The following is a 17,385-nucleotide window of genomic DNA, read 5'->3' as shown; positions in this document are numbered from 1 at the left end:
AGCTCATTAAGGCGGTGGAGGACACGGACACATTCGGTCGCCATCCATGGGGCAATGTGGTGTGGAACTACCTTCTCGGCGAAGTCCGGAAGTTTGTGGAGAAGGGTGGCGAGCCAATGGAGCAAGGTAAAAAAAAAAAAGGAAGCTCCATCTCCCCGGATTCGTCGAGCCGCTTCAGGTTTGGGGGTACGAGTGTCTTCCTTTCCTGACGAACATGGGGGTTTGTGAGAAAGTCTCCACCACAGCTCGGCCAATAATGCGTCGGTGGAAGTCTATCGGACTTGTTCAGGATGCCGCCATGAGAGGAATCAACTTCAATGAGGTAATAAATTTGTAGGTTAATTCATACTTAATATTGATCACACTCATTTGTTAACTTGTCCCACGTATAGGTTGAATTTCACGGAATCGGCGACACTTCTTCAAGCGTTGCAACCCCTTCTACGACGGCAGCGGGGGTGGACAAACGCTCGGAGAAGAAACCCAAAAAAGACTCCCCACAACCAGAAACACCACCACCACAACCACCACAACAACCGTCCCATTCACAAGCACAGACAGTTGAGGTAACACAATTTTGGGTTTCTATTTTAATTTAAATGAATCCACTCCGTGACAGATGTGTCACGGAGTGGATTCACTCCGTGACAGATGTGTCACGGAGTGGATTCACTCCGTGACACATCTGTCACACACTGGATTTACTCGTCAGCCAGCTTACTTTGTTATTTTGGTCATGGACAGTCCCGGCTCGACTCTCTCGAAAACTCAGTTGGAAATCTCGACGAGCGTTTCCGCTATATGCAAGACGACTACAGGAAGTTCAAAAAAGAAATTTTGGACGCGGTGAAGAGCTACAGAGTGGCTCTTGATGAACTAGATCAGTACTACGATTGGAGAAACGAGTTACAGTTAGAAAAGAAGCGCCGGGAGAAGAAAGCGGCCAAATTGAAGAAGTGGGAAGAAGAGATGGCGAAGAAGAGAGCGGAAAAAGAAAAGAAAAAAAAAGAGGAAGAAGAATATGTTGAGAAGCTGAAGAAAATGCAGGAAGAAGAGAAGAAAATGCGGGAAGAAGAAGAGAAGAAGCAGAGAGAAGAAGAAGAGGATAAGAAGAAAGAAGAAGAGGAGAAGAAGAAGAAAGAGGAAGACGAGGAGAAGAAGAAGAAAGACGAAGAAGAGAAGAAGAAGAAAGACGACGAAGACGAGAAGAAGAAGAAAGACGACGAGGACAAGAAGAAAAAGGACGATGACGGGGACAAGAAAAATAAGCAGGACAAAGACGACAAGAATAAGAAGGACGATGGCGCCAAGAAGAGCAAGAAACATGAGGAGAAGAAGGATGGCAACCAAAAGAAGAAGAAAAACGAAGTCGAGAAAGGGAAAAAGAAGCAAACCAGTCAACAAGAGGTACAAGATATGCAATAGACATATTATTTTTTTCTTTAAGAGTGGATTCACTCCGTGACAGATGTGTCACGGAGTGTACTTAGTGCGTGACACAGTGTCACGGAGTCGCTGAATTTCGTTATTTTGATTACACTCATGTTGAACTAAATGATTTTGAATGGTCAGGAGGACGAAAGTGACGTCGAAAACACACAAGGTCAACAATCTTGGGGTGATGAAGATTCGCCTCTCAGTCTAGAAGCCCAAATGAATGCAGAGGCTATGGAAGAGTATGAGTTGTTAGGGACACAGGGGGTTCAAGAGGTACCTCCATTAATTTGATGGTTGAACTTAATTCTTGACTTGTTTAGAAGCATATAATTGTTATGGTTGAACTCAACAATAAACTTGAACTCAAATAAGCATATAATTGTTATGAAATATTATTTTATGGTTGAACTCAACAATAAACTTGAACTCAAATAAGCATATAATTGTTATGAAATATTATTTTATGGTTGAACTCAACAATAAACTTGAACTCTATATCTCTTGTTGGATAGATATATGACTTGAAGACACCGAATCCCCATATCCTTATTGAAGACTCACCTATCAAGAAACATTTGACCCGGCAACGACGCAGCCCCGATAGGTTTACTCCTTCCAAAAAGGTGTTGCCTTTTCTGAGGTTCACCAATGCTCCGGACGTGCTTCCTGATGAACTGCCGCTGTCGGAGGTAACCAAACAACCGGACCAGGATGACGTTGACGTCATGAAGTTGTGGTTCCAAGTCGGCTTGAAGAGGGGCCACAAGAACATATCTCAGGGCAAACCAAAATATAAGCCAGAGGAAGAAACCATAGCGCCTTCTATGGAACTTGGACAGATGGCTATCAACCAGAAGACCTTCTTCTACAACATGTGGCACGAGGATGGTTGGTTGTCTGATCAGGTATTAATGTGTGTCAGTAATTTTTAAAATATGTCTTGTTTTGCAGCTCACTTCGTGACAGATGTGTCACAGAGTCAATTCACTTCGTGACAGATGTGTCACGGAGTCAATTCACTTCGTGACAGATGTGTCACGGAGTCAATTCACTTCGTGACAGATGTGTCACGGAGTGAATTGACTCCGTGACACATGTGTCACATAGTGTACTCAGTCCGTGACACATCTGTCACGGAGTGAATACACTCCGTGACACATCTGTCACGGAGTGAATCCACTCCGTGACACATCTGTCACGAACTAAAGTCACTCCGTGACACTTGTGTCACGGACTGAGGTATTTAGTGCTTATGTTTATCTTTTGTCGTGCAGCATGTGGACGTCGCGATGTACTACCTCCGGAAGAAGAAAAAGGTGGGTTTGTTACGTCACTCCTTCACCATCATGTCCACGGTCTTCTTTAAGTATCTCCGAGATAGTTACACTCAGTTCAATGCTAGTCAAGATCCCGGTGTATTCTTAAAGAAGAAACTGAAAAAATGTGTCGTCGACCACATTACCGGAGAGTCTGGAGCGGAGCAACTGGTGGACCCATGGGACGGGGTCGATGATGTCTTCATCCCTGTAATAGATGGCGGACACTGGTATCTTCTTGTTGTCAACGTGCGTTCAAGGTGTATAACGGTGTACGACTCCATGAGTTCCACCGGTGGACACCAAACGCTCGTGGACACTGAAGTCAGAAACTTGGCCACCTTTTTGCCATATGTTCTACATGTCGCCGGCGTTCTACTCTCCAATGAAGAAATATTCAAGGTCGTCCACTACGATCAAATGCCACAACAAGACAATGGGTAAATATTTTAATTCTTAATTTTACATTCTTAATGACACATATCAATTAAAGCATGCGTTTTTTGTTCCTTCAGAAATGATTGTGGCATGTTTATGATCAAGACTGCCGAGTTTTTGGCGCACGACCTTCCATTGTCTGATTTGAAACAGGAGGACATGATCATGTATCGACAGAAAATGACCACCGAATTATACCGACACGGAGCGCTAAAACTACACACGCGTGGAAATGTCAACGTTGAGGCAACTTGAAATTATGTGTTTATGATTGTACGCATGTGTTTATAACTTTATATATGTATTCTTAGAACTTCAATTTCGTAGTTTAAAAGTGTATGTATGTGTTTATAACTTTATATATGTATTCTTAGAACTTCAATTTCTTAGTTTAAAAGTGTATGTATTGTTTATAACTTTATATATGTATTCTTAGAACTTCAATTTCTTAGTTTAAAAGTGTATGTATTGTTTATAACTTTATATATGTATTCTTAGAACTTCAATTTCTTAACAATAACATTGTTTCAATACCAATAAAGTTCAAAACATTCAAAATGTAATACATAGCAAAACACCAAGGAAGTTCTAGATATTCAATGATAAAACGTGTCGAATTACAAACCAAACCAATGTCCCATCCCCGGAGCCCTCATTTCCGGTGGAATTGGGTTGCGACACGTAGCTCTATTGTGACCTACACCTCCACAACGGGAACATTTACGAAGCGGGGCATCAGATTCCCCAAGAGAGGGAATCCTTCTCTTCTTAGGTCTACCCGCCGGACGACCTAAGAAGTTAGGCGGATTTACTTTGATCTGCTTGATTTCGTCGGGAAAAGTCCATGACGATTCACTTCCTTGAGGATGAATAACCCCTGCATACGCCAATTTCCAATACTCGGTCGTGTAGTACTCTGCACAATAGCTCTCAACTGGTAGGTTGCGTAAGCGACAAGCCGCAATGGCATGGACACATACAAATAGATCAGTTTGAAACTCTCGACACGAGCACGTCTTATCAATCAAGTTCACTGCCCATGGTGTTCCTTCTGTGTCTAAAACCTCGAATTCGTATACTGCAGAAGGCCGGACCTAAAACATAAGCAAAAAAAAGTTTAAACATAACCACTCAGTCCGTGACACATGTGTCACGAAATGACCCGAGTCCGTGACACTTGTGTCACGAAGTGGATTCATTCCGTGACACAAGTGTCACGGACTCGGGTCATTTCGTGACAGAATTTAAAAATTAAAAACACACTATAACCTGCATATTTTCCGAGACAGCAAGTTTTTTTAACATTTCGGTATGATATTCCATTGACAACACACTTTGAGTTGATGCCGCCTTTTCTCGTCGTTGGTAGAACCAAACTTGCATTCTCTCCCTCAACCAATCAAGGCACTTCACTATTGGAAATGATCTTGCTTTAACAGTTAACGCATTCAAAGACTCTGCGTTGTTTGAAGTTATGATCGTATACCTTGATGTCTTGAAAAAACAACGTGCCCACTTCTCATTTCCTACTTCGTTGACAAGGTACGGACGTATCAACGGGTCTTCCTTGTCCAACATGCGCATAAACTTTTGATATTCAAATATAGTATACGCTTTTGCTGCACCGTAGAACTTCCAATTGAATTCCTTGCCAAGTTTTTTGAATTTTGCCTTGACGTTATTCTTCACGTGGTATGCGCAAAAATCATGTTCTGCTCTTGGAAAAACTTTCTTCGCGGCGTTAATGATTCCGGTGTTTCGGTCGGATACGATGACCATGTTATCCCTCTCCCCCAATGCTTCCTTAAGTTTGTTGAAGAAATAAAACCAGGACTTGGAAGTTTCGGACTCACCAATACCATAGGCAAGCGGGAATATTTGCTCATTTGCGTCCATCGCGGAAGCCGTAAACATGCTGCCCTTGTGATAGTTTGTCAAGAAGGTTGCATCAACAATTACAACAGGCCGACAATACTTCCATCCCTCTCTGAACGGAGCCAAAGAAACGAAAAAGTACATGAAATATTTATGACGGTCAGTTTTTAGGTCGATGAGAGAACCTGGATTCTTTTGCGCTAACATGTACTTGTATTTTGCAAGAGAGGCATATGACTCATCATCAGTCCCATACAAGGATTGTATTGCACATTCTTTTGCCCTCCATGCTTTTCTGTATGAAATATTGACTCCAACCTCTGTTCGCATGTAACTCTGAATCTCCTTTGGGGTACAACTATGTACAGTTGGATCAATAAATTTGTGTTTCACCCTCTCTCCAACGAACTCTGCAGTAGCTTGCGGTTGCCCTTTTTGTCTTTCCTCCACAGAACAAGTGTGCTTTGGATCATATCTTGAACCATAAACACATACACACGATCAAAAACAATTTAAAATTAAAAGGGCATACATTTCCTGACATATCTGTCACGAAGTACATCCACTCGTGTCAGGAGTGGATTCACGTCGTGATAGATCTGTCACGGACTGATTCATCTACGAAGAGAAATGAAATTTCAAATAAAATCAGTTTTTAGGTCGTGAAATTTTACCTTCTAATTTCAAAACAATCCGTGTTCTTTAGCTTCACTGCCCGGACCGCCCAATCACAATTTTTACCCGCACAAATGACATGAAGTTTGAGCGGAGATGAGTTCTTCGTTTTGAACCGATAATGATTATTGATTGCATCCATCCGCAAATGCTTCAACAACGCCGCTTTGTTTGCATATAATTTTTTTTTTTAATCTTACCGGAGATAAAATATCCAACACCTCAATATCGTTACTCTCGACACATGCATTTGATTCGGGAGCCGTAACCGAACACCCCCCATTCTCTTGGCTCGATACATTCTCTTTTCTTTGTGATCGAGTTGGCAGCTGTGGTGGAAGAGGAGGCTCTTCCTGGTGTTGAGTCTGTGGTGGAGCCTCTATTGACAAAATAACTGGTGGTGGAGACCTTCTGGGTTGGGGTGTTGCCTGGCTAACAGTATTCATGTCATCCAACCCAACAATATCATTGTCGAAAGCCTCCGGACTTGGTACGTCCCATTCACGTGCCTCGGATATAGGACTCGGCATGTTTGGAATGATCCTGCTTCGATTGCAACCAAATCCACTCTCGCTTGTGTTTGCTGTTGGAGTGGATCCAACCCGTGGAGAAGACGCGCCATCCGCTTTTTTATCCTGAAATGCCTCCGGACTAATCTCAAGTACAAGATTCAACTTCGTCCGGTTCGGTTCGTTCTTCCTCAAGTACAAATAACATCGCAAACTTTCGTCGTCGTCTATGGTTGGCGGTACGAGCCCGTCAGCTTCATGTTTGACGTTGATTGAATGCGTTGCAGGGGTCACGTTCAACCGAGCATACAATGTTTGCATCAAACTTTGGTAATTCAATTTGGTAGGAAGTAAAAGCGTAAGAGTACCACCCTCTTGATATACGCCCGGTTTTACCCATTTCCCGCTATGCTTAGCATATAAACATATTTCCGCCATACCTGTATACGTTCACTCAGTATTAGAAATGAGTATTAAAAGACGGTTATTAACATGGAAAAACATCCAGTTCGTGACACTAGTGTCACGAAGTGAATCCAGTTCGTGACACTAGTGTCACGAAGTTCAACACGCCTGGTTGTACCCACTTCGTGACACCTGGAAAATTTCAACACTGAAATTCCAAACACCATTTTTGGCGAAGTAAAAACTCAAAAAACCTTTGGAACACGTTCAAACTGAACGGAATCACTAAAAATAGCTCTTAGTTGTTAGAAGAACAAGCTTCTTACCCAGATTTGACGCCAAGATTTGACGGTCACCGGAGAAGACACTCGACCCATATCTGACGACGGTGGCCGGAGAAGATTTGGACCCACGCTGAAGAGGGTGAGCGATTGAAGAGTGAGCGTGAATGAGAGAGATGCTTGGAGGGAAATGAAGATCTGAGTCAGCGTGAATGAGAGAGCTGCTTTGGAGCGTGAATGAGTGTTTTTTTTTTTCAGAGAGCGTGAAAGAGAGAGTGAAGATGAGAGAGAGAGCACAAGAAGGAAGATCTGAGGGGAGGGTAATTGAGGAAATTTTTATTTCTCTTTCCTAGTCAAAGTAACATATGTGTCAAAATATTGATTTTGGGCTAAATATGATAAGTGACAACAAGATGGTATTATTGCTGTCAAAACCCCTTTGATTAAACCGGAGATACTGTCAATATTTCCCCTAGAAATTATCGGATATCTAAATTTTCAGACGTTTTAACATTAGACCACTTTTAATTACCGAATTGCCACTCTCACGCCCGAGAGAGAGAGAGAGAGAGCGCTTTGGTTAGTTAATGGCTATGGCGTTTGAAGGTGTGGCTACAGCGGTGACAGTGAAGTTTCCTTCCTTCAGACTCGTACGGACTTCGCGTTCATCTCCGCCTTTCCGAACCTTCTTCGCCTCCGCCTCCGCTCCGCCCTCTCTCACTTCGCTCGGCCACTCAACCCGACCCGATTTCCCCATCCTCCACCAGGTTTCCATTTCCTCCTTTATATATACATGTATCTGTATATATATATATATATGCATATATCTACTTTGTATGTAAACGTTGTTTCAAGCCGCTGTTCTATCTTGACTGCTGATAAATTTGGGTATAGCACTTTTAGGGGAATAAGAAACTAAAGTCTCAGTGCCTTAATTATACCGTTCTCAGCCCTCATTCTTCCTTCAATGCATTTTATCCCAATTTTAATATCATAGAACAAATATACGGTTGCCAATGGTCTTCTTGAAGTTCCTATCTGATGTGCTTTCTTAGTTGTTTCTGAAAGTCTTGTTTCTTGCTTTTATAAATTTAACTTGATATTTTCTTAGACTATCTGCAAATAGAGATGTAATATATCACTGGATCTTTTAATGGTCAACTTTTGTTTGTTTTGTTTTAGGAAGTAAATGGCTCAAAACTTGTATACTTGGACAGTGCCGCGACTTCCCAAAAGCCTGCAGCGGTGTTGAGAGCTGTGCAGACATACTACGAAACTTATAATTCAAATGTTCATCGCGGAATTCATTTCCTAAGGTAATGGAATCATTGCTTAGTTTGAGGCAAGAACTATGTGGCTGGCAAATATTTATATTATTAAGTCGTGATCCAGTACATAGATTCTCATGATTCTCTCTGATGTACTGAACATATCGTTAACTATGACTATACAAAGCGGATTTTGAGTTTAATCGGCAACCCATATCATGTTATTGGGTTCTCATTTTTTTTTAATGAATGTAGCGCAAAGGCGACAGAGGAATACGAGTTGGCCAGAAAGAAGATTGCATCTTTTATTAATGCATCGGACTCTAGTGAGATTATTTTCACGAAGAATGCTACTGAAGCCATAAATCTAGTAGCTTATTCGTGGGGCCTTCAAAATTTAAAATCAGGAGATGAGGTTTATTTCCCTCTTGCATATATTATAAGTCAATTTTCACCTCAAGTATGAAAAACCATGCAATTTATGTTATAATCACTAGAATCATTATCTTTCTCCCATTGATTTTTATGTACTTGAAAACGTTTGCATGTTTAAGTTAATGGATGAGAGACAGGATTCAGTAGAAGTCAAGTTTTTTTTTTTTTTTTTTTTTTTTTTTTTTTTTTTTTTTTTGTCTACTTTTTTGGGTATTAAGTTCCTGGATGGCTATGCAGGGATGTGAATTCTACAGGGTCTAGTAGTAAAATTCCACTCAAACGCCATTTAAAATGATAAAGTTTTATTCTAAATGTGAGTTTTGTGTTACTTTAAAAAATAAGAAAGACTTCTGGAGCATAGAGTAAGTAAAAGTCCGTAAACGTTTACGCTATTTGTGCTCCGTAAAGTATCATCAAGTAAACCATAATTTTATAAACCTAATTATCTCATTATTTTATGATGTGGGATTCATAACATGTTTCATTTCTACTTTGCTTGTGCTACTTTAGCTTAACACTTTGTTCTATTTTTTATTGTTTTCCTTTTCTGCAGATCATACTTACAGTCGCTGAACATCACAGTGCCATTGTACCTTGGCAACTAGTAGCACAGAAGACTGGTGCTCTTCTGAAATTTGTGAGCTTAAATAAAGATGAAGTTCCAGACATGAACATGTTCAAAGAAACACTCTCCTCCAAAACGAAACTTGTAGTAGTGCATCATATATCCAACGTCCTTGGTATTTGATTTTGTGCCTTGAAGCTCTTTGTTTCTTTGGTTCTTTTATCAAATGTTTTTAACAAACAACCCATTTTTTATGTCTTGGTATTTGTTTTGATTTTATTTCAAGACGTGTAGATTTACCTGAGTTTTTCCCAAAAAAAAAAAAATATATTGCATGCCATGACAGTAATCATATCACGTTCCTTTTCCTTTTTTGGTCATAGGTTCTGTTCTTCCCGTCGAAGATATTGCAAGCTGGGCTCATAAAGTTGGAGCAAAAGTGCTGATTGATGCTTGTCAGAGCGTTCCACACATGGCGGTCGATGTTCAGAACCTCGGTGCCGATTTCCTTGTTGCATCTTCTCACAAGGTTAGGACAATGCCCAACTGGAATTGAATTTTTAGGCTTATAGGATGGTATATCAAGTTAAGGAAATGCTTCAGATGTGTGGGCCTACAGGGGTAGGATTCTTGTATGGAAAGAGTTCTCTGTTGTCTTCGATGCCACCGTTTTTAGGTAAGACCTCTCTTAGGCGATATAACTTGTGAATTTTAGAAATTTTCTATGTATCTGTTTTGTTGAACAAAACATTGCCCATTCAATTTAGGTGGTGGAGAGATGATATCCGACGTATTTCTAGATCACTCCACTTATGCCGATCCACCTTCCAGGTTGGTTCTCCCTTTTAAAATTTGTCTACTTCTTGATAAGTGCATTCTTGTATTCGTTGTCATATCTTGAGAGAGAAAAAAAAATCAGATTTGAAGCTGGAACACCAGCGATCGGCGAGGCAATAGGACTTGGGGCGGCGATTGATTATTTGACAGCGATCGGCATGCAAAAGATCCACGAATATGAGGTTAGTCAGCGTTTTATGTGCTTTCCGTAATCCCACTTGTTAAAATTAGTAAAATAGCCAACTTAAACATTTGGGTTTAACAAAATAGCCAACGTTTCGTAAATCTTAGGTATTTAGCCACTGCATTTTATTTACCAAGTGTATTTTTACAAAAATACCCATAAATTAGTTCAATTTTTTTGGGGTATTTATGGGTATTTTTGTAAATATACGCTTGTAAATAAGCGTAAATAAAATGAAATGGCTATTTACCTCAGATATACGAAACGTTTGCTTTGCAAACGTTTAAATTGGCTATATACCTTATGGACCCTTAAATATACTGATTTGATATATACTCAATCAATATCTCAAGAAACAAGTGTATTCTTATATATTTGTATGATTTTTTGCTTTGTACAGATTGAGCTGGCAGATTATCTCTACGAAAACCTCCGATCGGTCCCTAATGTACGGATTTACGGCCCCGAACCCAAACAAAATGTTCACCGAGCCGCACTCTGCTCGTTCAATGTTGAGAACATTCACCCAACTGATATCGCTACTTTCCTCGATCAACAGGTACTGAACTCTCTCTTGTTAATCCCCTCGGAAGAAATGCGTTAATTAATGAAAGGAATGTTGAAAACGGGTTGTGTTGTGTGTGGTGTAAATAATAATATTACAGCACGGCGTGGCGATCAGGTCAGGTCACCACTGTGCCCAGCCACTTCATCGCAGTTTAGGGATCAACGCAAGTGCACGAGCAAGTCTTCACTTTTACAACGTTAAAGACGACGTTGATTACTTCATTCAGGCCCTTTCTGATACAGTCAACTTTTTCAACTCCTTCAAGTAGGCCCAGTGGTATTTCTTGACCCGAAACTTCTGTATATTACGGATTTATACGAATAATCAATGATTATAATTGGTGCTTGTTTTTGGATGGCGTGCATTTTGGTTATTATAAGATGAAATTATAATTATGCTTCTCTAAGTTTGGTTATCAGCCAAGTCTTTGTTCTCATAAAGGGACCGCCATCTTGATTTTTTGACACAGAGAGTAACACAATACAGTTGGGACTGATATCACTCTCTCACCTGTAAAATAAGACCTAAAATCTAGTGTAAAATTGAGTTGATTAGCAGTGTGAACTTGAAATGTAACCGTTCATTTTTTTTTTTCGTTCCACCCTATCAAACACATAAATATGAACAAACAATCTTACTTTTACTTTACATCCATCTCACGATTCTTATAACAAAAAACTTATGCTTCTTATATGTCAACTTCATCTCTATATTCAAAAGTCCCCCGAGCTCCATGAAACATTTACTCTTTATTTATTTATCATTACAAATATTTATAAATTTATTGTTAAAAACAAACCTTACGTAAATTTTATAGTTTAGAACTACAAACTTGATCCTTTCAAAAAAAAAAAAAAAGAACTACAAACTTGATAATAAATCACAATAATATGAAAACTAATGATTAATTTTTATAAACAAAAAAAAAAAAAAAAATTACTTGGAGAAATATGTCTATGAAGTTGCCATGAACTGACTCGCCTTCAAATTAATTTAGCAAAATAAAATGAAAAAATCGAAATAAATACATACCAAGCTAAACTTGGTTTACATTATTTAGAAAGTTTGCTTCCGTTTATATATATCAAGGAAAAAAATGTCGTTTTCGATGCCGTTTCGAGCCTCTTGATTTATGAAAAATCGACATGCCGACGGAAAAATGTGGAAAATGGCAAATAAAATGTCGTTTTTAAATGCCCTTTTTGATGGAAAACCGACGTGCCGATGGAAAACCGAATGGAAATAATGTTTCCTAATATATTAAAAAGATAATACATAATTATATATATATATATATATATATAATAATGTTTTGGGTTTAATACCTATAATAATTTTTATGGGTTTAATTGTAAATGTGACGGTTTCATTGGTCGTTCAATTATTTGGTTTATGCTTTCATGGTGGTTTAATATTAAAAATAAATCAATTACTTTTATTTAGTTATTTATATTTGCTCTTATTTATTAGGCTAAAGTTCATGTTTTGGTATTGTTGTAAGTTATTTTGCACAATATCTTATGATCTTTAATAGTATTAATATTTTTATATTATTTTTTTTTCTTAAATACGGTAATTAAAGTGCAATCGGCAATATTTGGCACAAATTTTTTTTTTTTTTTTTTTTCTGAGTTGGCACAATTTCAAATGGTAATATTTGATATGTCATTCATTAAGTAATTGGCAAGTTTTCATTAAATGCAATGTGTCAGTTTTGAATAAGAGGTTTACACTTTACATTAAAAAAAAAAAAAAAAAAAAAAAAAAAAAAAAAGAGAGTAAAGAAAACTCCAAATTTTCTCTTTCTTCTTCGGTCATCTTCGTACACCACGCCACCACCACCATCTTCATTTCTTCTTCTTCTTCTTCTTCTTCAATACTCAGCCAATTTTAAAAATGGAAGTCGCCGAAATTCCTCGCCCCGTCGTCGAAACCTGGTCGTCTTCTTCACTACTACAACACACCAGACTTTCGTTTTTTTTTTTTCCTTTTTCTCCGACTTTCGGAAATATTCGGCGACAAAACATGGTTTTTACACTGAAAATGAAACGAAAACTACCGGTCGTTTTTTGGGCGAAACGACACGCTGTTTCCCGGAAATTCGCTCGGCATAAAACGACGAAACGACACCTTAGCCTATCGTCGGCCGTTGACCCACCGGAAACGAATTTTCCGGCGAAGGGTATTATGGGGAGTTCAAATTATTTTTTTGTAAAAAATAAACGAAAAATGTGATATTTGTAATATAACATTTTTTAGGGGAGGTATATGTCATTTATATTAAACTGAAAGAATATGTCTGATATTTCTAAAAATCGAAAGGATAAATCTCGCATTTCAATTAAAGACAAGGGATGCTGTTGATATTTCCCCCTTTTTTTTTGTTCGGATTCAGGAAGATTTGGGGGAAATAAAATTTGAGAAAAATTTATAACTAAAGGTGAAATTCTGTTTTCTTTGTTCAAATCCGATGCCAAAATTCATGCACGTAGGCCATTTCCCACATTTACATCCGATGGCTTTATCTTATGCATTACACCGTCGCTCAATCACTCTATTTAGTGTCGCAAATGACTCGGTCAATGTCAATTCCCGATTAGCTGAACCATGATATAAGTAGCGGATGAAATGTCAATAGTTTCACTCAACGATTTCATAAAAGAAATACAACTACAAAGAAAACAGGAACGCTTCTAACTCATTTATGCTTTGAACTCAGCAGCAATTGAAGAGCAGAAGAATCTAACTTACCATAAGAAATATATTCTGTAAAAAGTTTAAAAGTGGTATCATCTGCTGAGATGCCCTTACCAACCATTTCTTTAGTAATTTCAAGAGCTCTTGGCAAGTGACCATTGACGACACATCCTCGGATCATAACGTTGTACGTGATACGGTCCGGGAGATATCCATTCTCTTCCATTTCTCCGAACCAATGAAAAGCTTCATCGACAAGTCCGACCTTATGAAATCCACCGATCATCATATTATGCGTATGCACATCGGGACTGAAGCCATCCAAAACTAGTCTCCGATGGAGATCCTTTGCACCGTCCAAATCCCCAACTCTGCACAGAGCTCCGATGAGTGTGCCATAAGTCACGACATCGACCGGTAAATTCTTCTCTTTCATATCGAGAAAGAGCTCCATCGCCTCTCCAAGCTGCTCGTTTTTGCTCAGACCGTCGAGCAAAATAGCGTACGTTTGAGCATTGGGATTTCGCCCACTAGCTTGCATCGAACGAAGGACACTTTGGGCATCTGGGATTCTTCCTATTTTGCAAAGGCAATGGATTAGATTGGTGCAAGTCACAACGTCCGGGTTGAAACCCTTGGCCGACATTTCGTCGAACAGCGTAAGAGCGTCTTCAACGTCCATACTTTTGCAGTACCCTCTCACCAAAATGCTGTAGCTATACAGATTATAAGCGCGGCCTTTACCGACCAACACATCGAACACTTTCCGCGCCTCGCTCATATCTCCCATCAAGCAATGAGCCTCCATCAACGAATTATACGTCGCGTTGTTAGGTTCGTAACCTTGCTGAACCATGGTGTCGATCCACTTCTGCGCCCCGGAGATAGTGCCTTTCTTGCAATGACCCTCGACCAAGAACATGAAGGTCAGCACCGTCGGGGTGATCTTCCGAACCAGCATTTCATCGAACAGCTTCTCTGCTTCGTCCAGTTGGCCCAAAGCGCACACGGCGTGGATCAAGATGTTGTAAGAGACCACATCGGGAGCGACGACGCCTCTGCTCGTCATCTTCGCAAAGAGATCTCTGGCATCGGAAACCAACCCGTCTTCGCAGAGGCCTTTTATAACGATGCTGTACGCTATTATATCGAGCTTCCACTCTGCAGTCTGTTCCATCTTACTCAGCAACTCGACAGCTCTGCGAGTGTTGCCAGTCTTACAAAACCCTCTCAGCAACATGTTGGAAGTGAAATCGTCGGGTTTACAACCTCCTTCAACCATTTTAACGAAGAACTCATTTGCCTCGGTGACCTTGTTCTCAAGCCAGAGTCCCCTAACCAGAGTGTTCATGGTCACCGAGGTGGGTTCGAAGCCGAGCTTGAAGAATTTGCCAAACACAGACAGACCGAGTCGCATCAGCCTCAAATGGCTGAAACAGTTGATCAAGATGCTGAGGCTGTACTCGTTGGGCTTCACTCCGACCAGACCCATCTTCTTGTCCAGAGAGATCGCAATGTCGTAACGCTTCATTCTGACGATTCGACTCAGCAACTGAGTGAAGCTGACGAGAGACGGCAGGGGATTTATGTGGAGCATTCGATCAAACGACTCCAAAACATGTTCCAAATTGTGGGATTCATCTTTGACATCGTGACGATGATGATTGTTGTTCGGAGAAGACAGAGAATAGTTGCGAGGGATGATCAAAGCTCTGAAGAACGTACCTCCTGAGGCATTGAAGAGCCCAGAAGGACTTCTATACGATCTCAGCATATCTCTCGCCGCTTAAAACAAGAAAGTGAAGCAATTGTTTTTTGGCGTTCGGAAATCCAAAGACTTTCTTATTCTCCCGAAAAATTATTCTAGCCTGGCCGTGAAGTGAAAAATAGGTTTTCTTTTCTCCAAAGAAAATGGACTGAATAAAATAAATAAACACTTGAACATGAAATTCGTATACAATTTTGAAATTTGTTTCTCTCGAAATTTTGAAAAGAATCAGTCACAAAACCTCGTTCTTGCTGTAAGCGGGCTAATTCGGCCCGGTGCAACATTACAGTCATGGGCCCACACAGAGTAGACCAAAGGAAGAGGCTTCGGACAGGGTTATGGGCTTCGCCGACCCCACAGGTCTCGGCCCAAAAAGATCTCGGCCGATGAGGTCCCGGCCGCCTGTCTATGCCTCGGCCGACGCGCACCAAACAAGAAAATGAGGCCCCTTGCCTCGTTTACACGAAGCCCAAAGTTTATAAATAGGACGCTAGGCACACAAATCAAGGTAACGAATTTTTTAGTACCAAAACGTTTCCAAAAATGTCTAATGAACTACTTTTCACTCGAATTCCACTCTAAACATCCTAAAGTCTCACAATTGATTCTATCTCAATACGACTAATATTGAGCCCAAGTCCCTTTGAGTTCACATATGTTTCATCTTATCTAAGAGATATGTGACAAAGATGTTTTTCGACCAATGCAAAGAGGAACTCGAGACCTCGCATTCAAAAAAAAAAAAAAAAACCCTAGGTCCGAACGCAATAACTTGATCCGACGTTGAATCAAACAGATCGTGTCTCCTTTCATATCCCAAGCTCTAGTTTTGCGTACAAGTTCTTTATTTGAAAGGGGAATGAGAAAAAAAAATAGAGTGTAAACCCTTTTAATATAGCTCATATTAAAAATAAGTACAATTTCCTACTCTCCGAATTGTAGAGCACTTATAGTGCTCATTCCTTACGTTGAGTTTGTTTGAGTTTTATTCAAAACATTGGTTGAGAAACTAATGATGATTGTTTGTCTATATTTGAGTGTTTATTGGATTTTCATTATGATCGTGTATGGTTCACCTTAAGAAATTAGATTGTTGATCTTATCATTTATGTTGCTTGAAAATTAATTGTATCTGTTGCAAAAGTTATGTAGTCTTAGTATAATTAATAGGCAAATCTGGTTTTTTTTTTGTTACATTAGTGTCTCCGCAGTCAAAATAAGTCATGTCATCATTTTATATAATTATTAATTTATATTTATTTTAAAATACATAAAAATGGTTAAATTGACTTATTTTGATTGGGGGATACCAACAGAAGAGAGTAGATTTGGATTCTGTAATGCTTACTTAAGTAAAAAAAAAAAAAAAAAATAATAATTTATGCATTAGGGAGAAATTTTAGGTACCTACTTCGACTGGTAAGCATAATCCACTAAACGCTTCCCATTTGAAATCGTTCCTCAAATACCTCAAGAGTTAAATATCCTGCAGAAAAAAAAATCCTTTGAAATTACAACTAAACCCTACATAAACCCCGCTTCATTTTTTGCGAATAGTCTATTTCTTCTATCGTGACCTAGAATTAACAATGAGGTATGGAAATAAGGTATACTTGAAATCGGCAAAGTCGAAGGCTTGAAATACATGCATAAAATGAAACATTCTCATAAATAAAAATAAGAAGGTTGTATCTTAAGAAATTTTTTTCAAAACAATGCAACTCCACTAGGTGCATTAGGGGTCCTAAGCCACTTCTTTAATAAATAAAATAGTGGAAATTGCATGTGATAACACTTCTTTTTAAACTAATTCTTCTTATCTAAACAAAAATGATTTCTGAATTCTTATTATTCATTTCTTTTGCGATAAAAACTGAGACGCTATTTATTTTTTCACAACCCTAATAATACGTTATTATTATACTCGGTTTTTTTTTTTAATGGAAATGAATCGATTGGTTCTTGATTGAAGGCAAGAATTTCTAACGGTTTGTACGCAGAGTTTGCAATAAAAAAAAATGTAGATAAAGAAAAAGTAACCATTTATGAGCATAATTTAATTATCATGTATAAATCATAGCAAAAAAAAAAAAAAGACAATAAAACACAATATTCTCAAGATGTCTC

At 39.1% G+C, this 17,385-nt stretch overlaps 3 protein-coding genes and 1 long non-coding RNA gene across 4 annotated transcripts; 2 read left to right on the top strand and 2 right to left on the bottom strand.

Annotated features, from left to right (window-relative positions):
* The first annotated feature begins 1,326 nt into the window (after positions 1-1,326).
* On the top strand, positions 1,327-2,031 carry LOC149380948 (uncharacterized). The gene is made up of 3 exons (XR_016293955.1): positions 1,327-1,407; positions 1,573-1,710; positions 1,950-2,031. It is a non-coding gene; the product is annotated as an uncharacterized LOC149380948 (long non-coding RNA).
* Positions 2,032-3,808: 1,777 nt separating this feature from the next.
* LOC149380947 (uncharacterized) lies at positions 3,809-4,970 on the bottom strand. Its single transcript, XM_089601252.1, has 2 exons — positions 4,461-4,970; positions 3,809-4,285 (listed from the first exon to the last, which is right to left on the bottom strand). Exons 1-2 carry the CDS (start codon positions 4,968-4,970, stop codon positions 3,809-3,811), a joined length of 987 nt encoding a protein of 328 aa, XP_089457378.1.
* A 2,456-nt stretch (positions 4,971-7,426) lies between these two features.
* CPNIFS (chloroplastic NIFS-like cysteine desulfurase) lies at positions 7,427-11,344 on the top strand. Its single transcript, XM_089602058.1, has 10 exons — positions 7,427-7,703; positions 8,119-8,252; positions 8,460-8,619; positions 9,193-9,379; positions 9,588-9,733; positions 9,808-9,880; positions 9,972-10,035; positions 10,124-10,223; positions 10,626-10,784; positions 10,891-11,344. Exons 1-10 carry the CDS (start codon positions 7,524-7,526, stop codon positions 11,059-11,061), a joined length of 1,374 nt encoding a protein of 457 aa, XP_089458184.1. The 5' UTR covers positions 7,427-7,523; the 3' UTR covers positions 11,062-11,344.
* A 2,073-nt stretch (positions 11,345-13,417) lies between these two features.
* On the bottom strand, positions 13,418-15,484 carry LOC149380945 (uncharacterized). The gene has a single exon (XM_089602057.1). It carries the CDS (start codon positions 15,262-15,264, stop codon positions 13,492-13,494), a length of 1,773 nt encoding a protein of 590 aa, XP_089458183.1. The 5' UTR covers positions 15,265-15,484; the 3' UTR covers positions 13,418-13,491.
* Between the last annotated feature and the right edge of the window lie 1,901 nt (positions 15,485-17,385).

This window comes from Urtica dioica, chromosome 11 (genome assembly GCF_054948205.1).
Source record: "Urtica dioica subsp. dioica isolate 48M chromosome 11, U.dioica_male_clone48M_v1_H2, whole genome shotgun sequence".
Taxonomy (NCBI): domain Eukaryota; kingdom Viridiplantae; phylum Streptophyta; class Magnoliopsida; order Rosales; family Urticaceae; genus Urtica; species Urtica dioica.
This window is presented reverse-complemented; position numbering and strand designations above follow the sequence as displayed.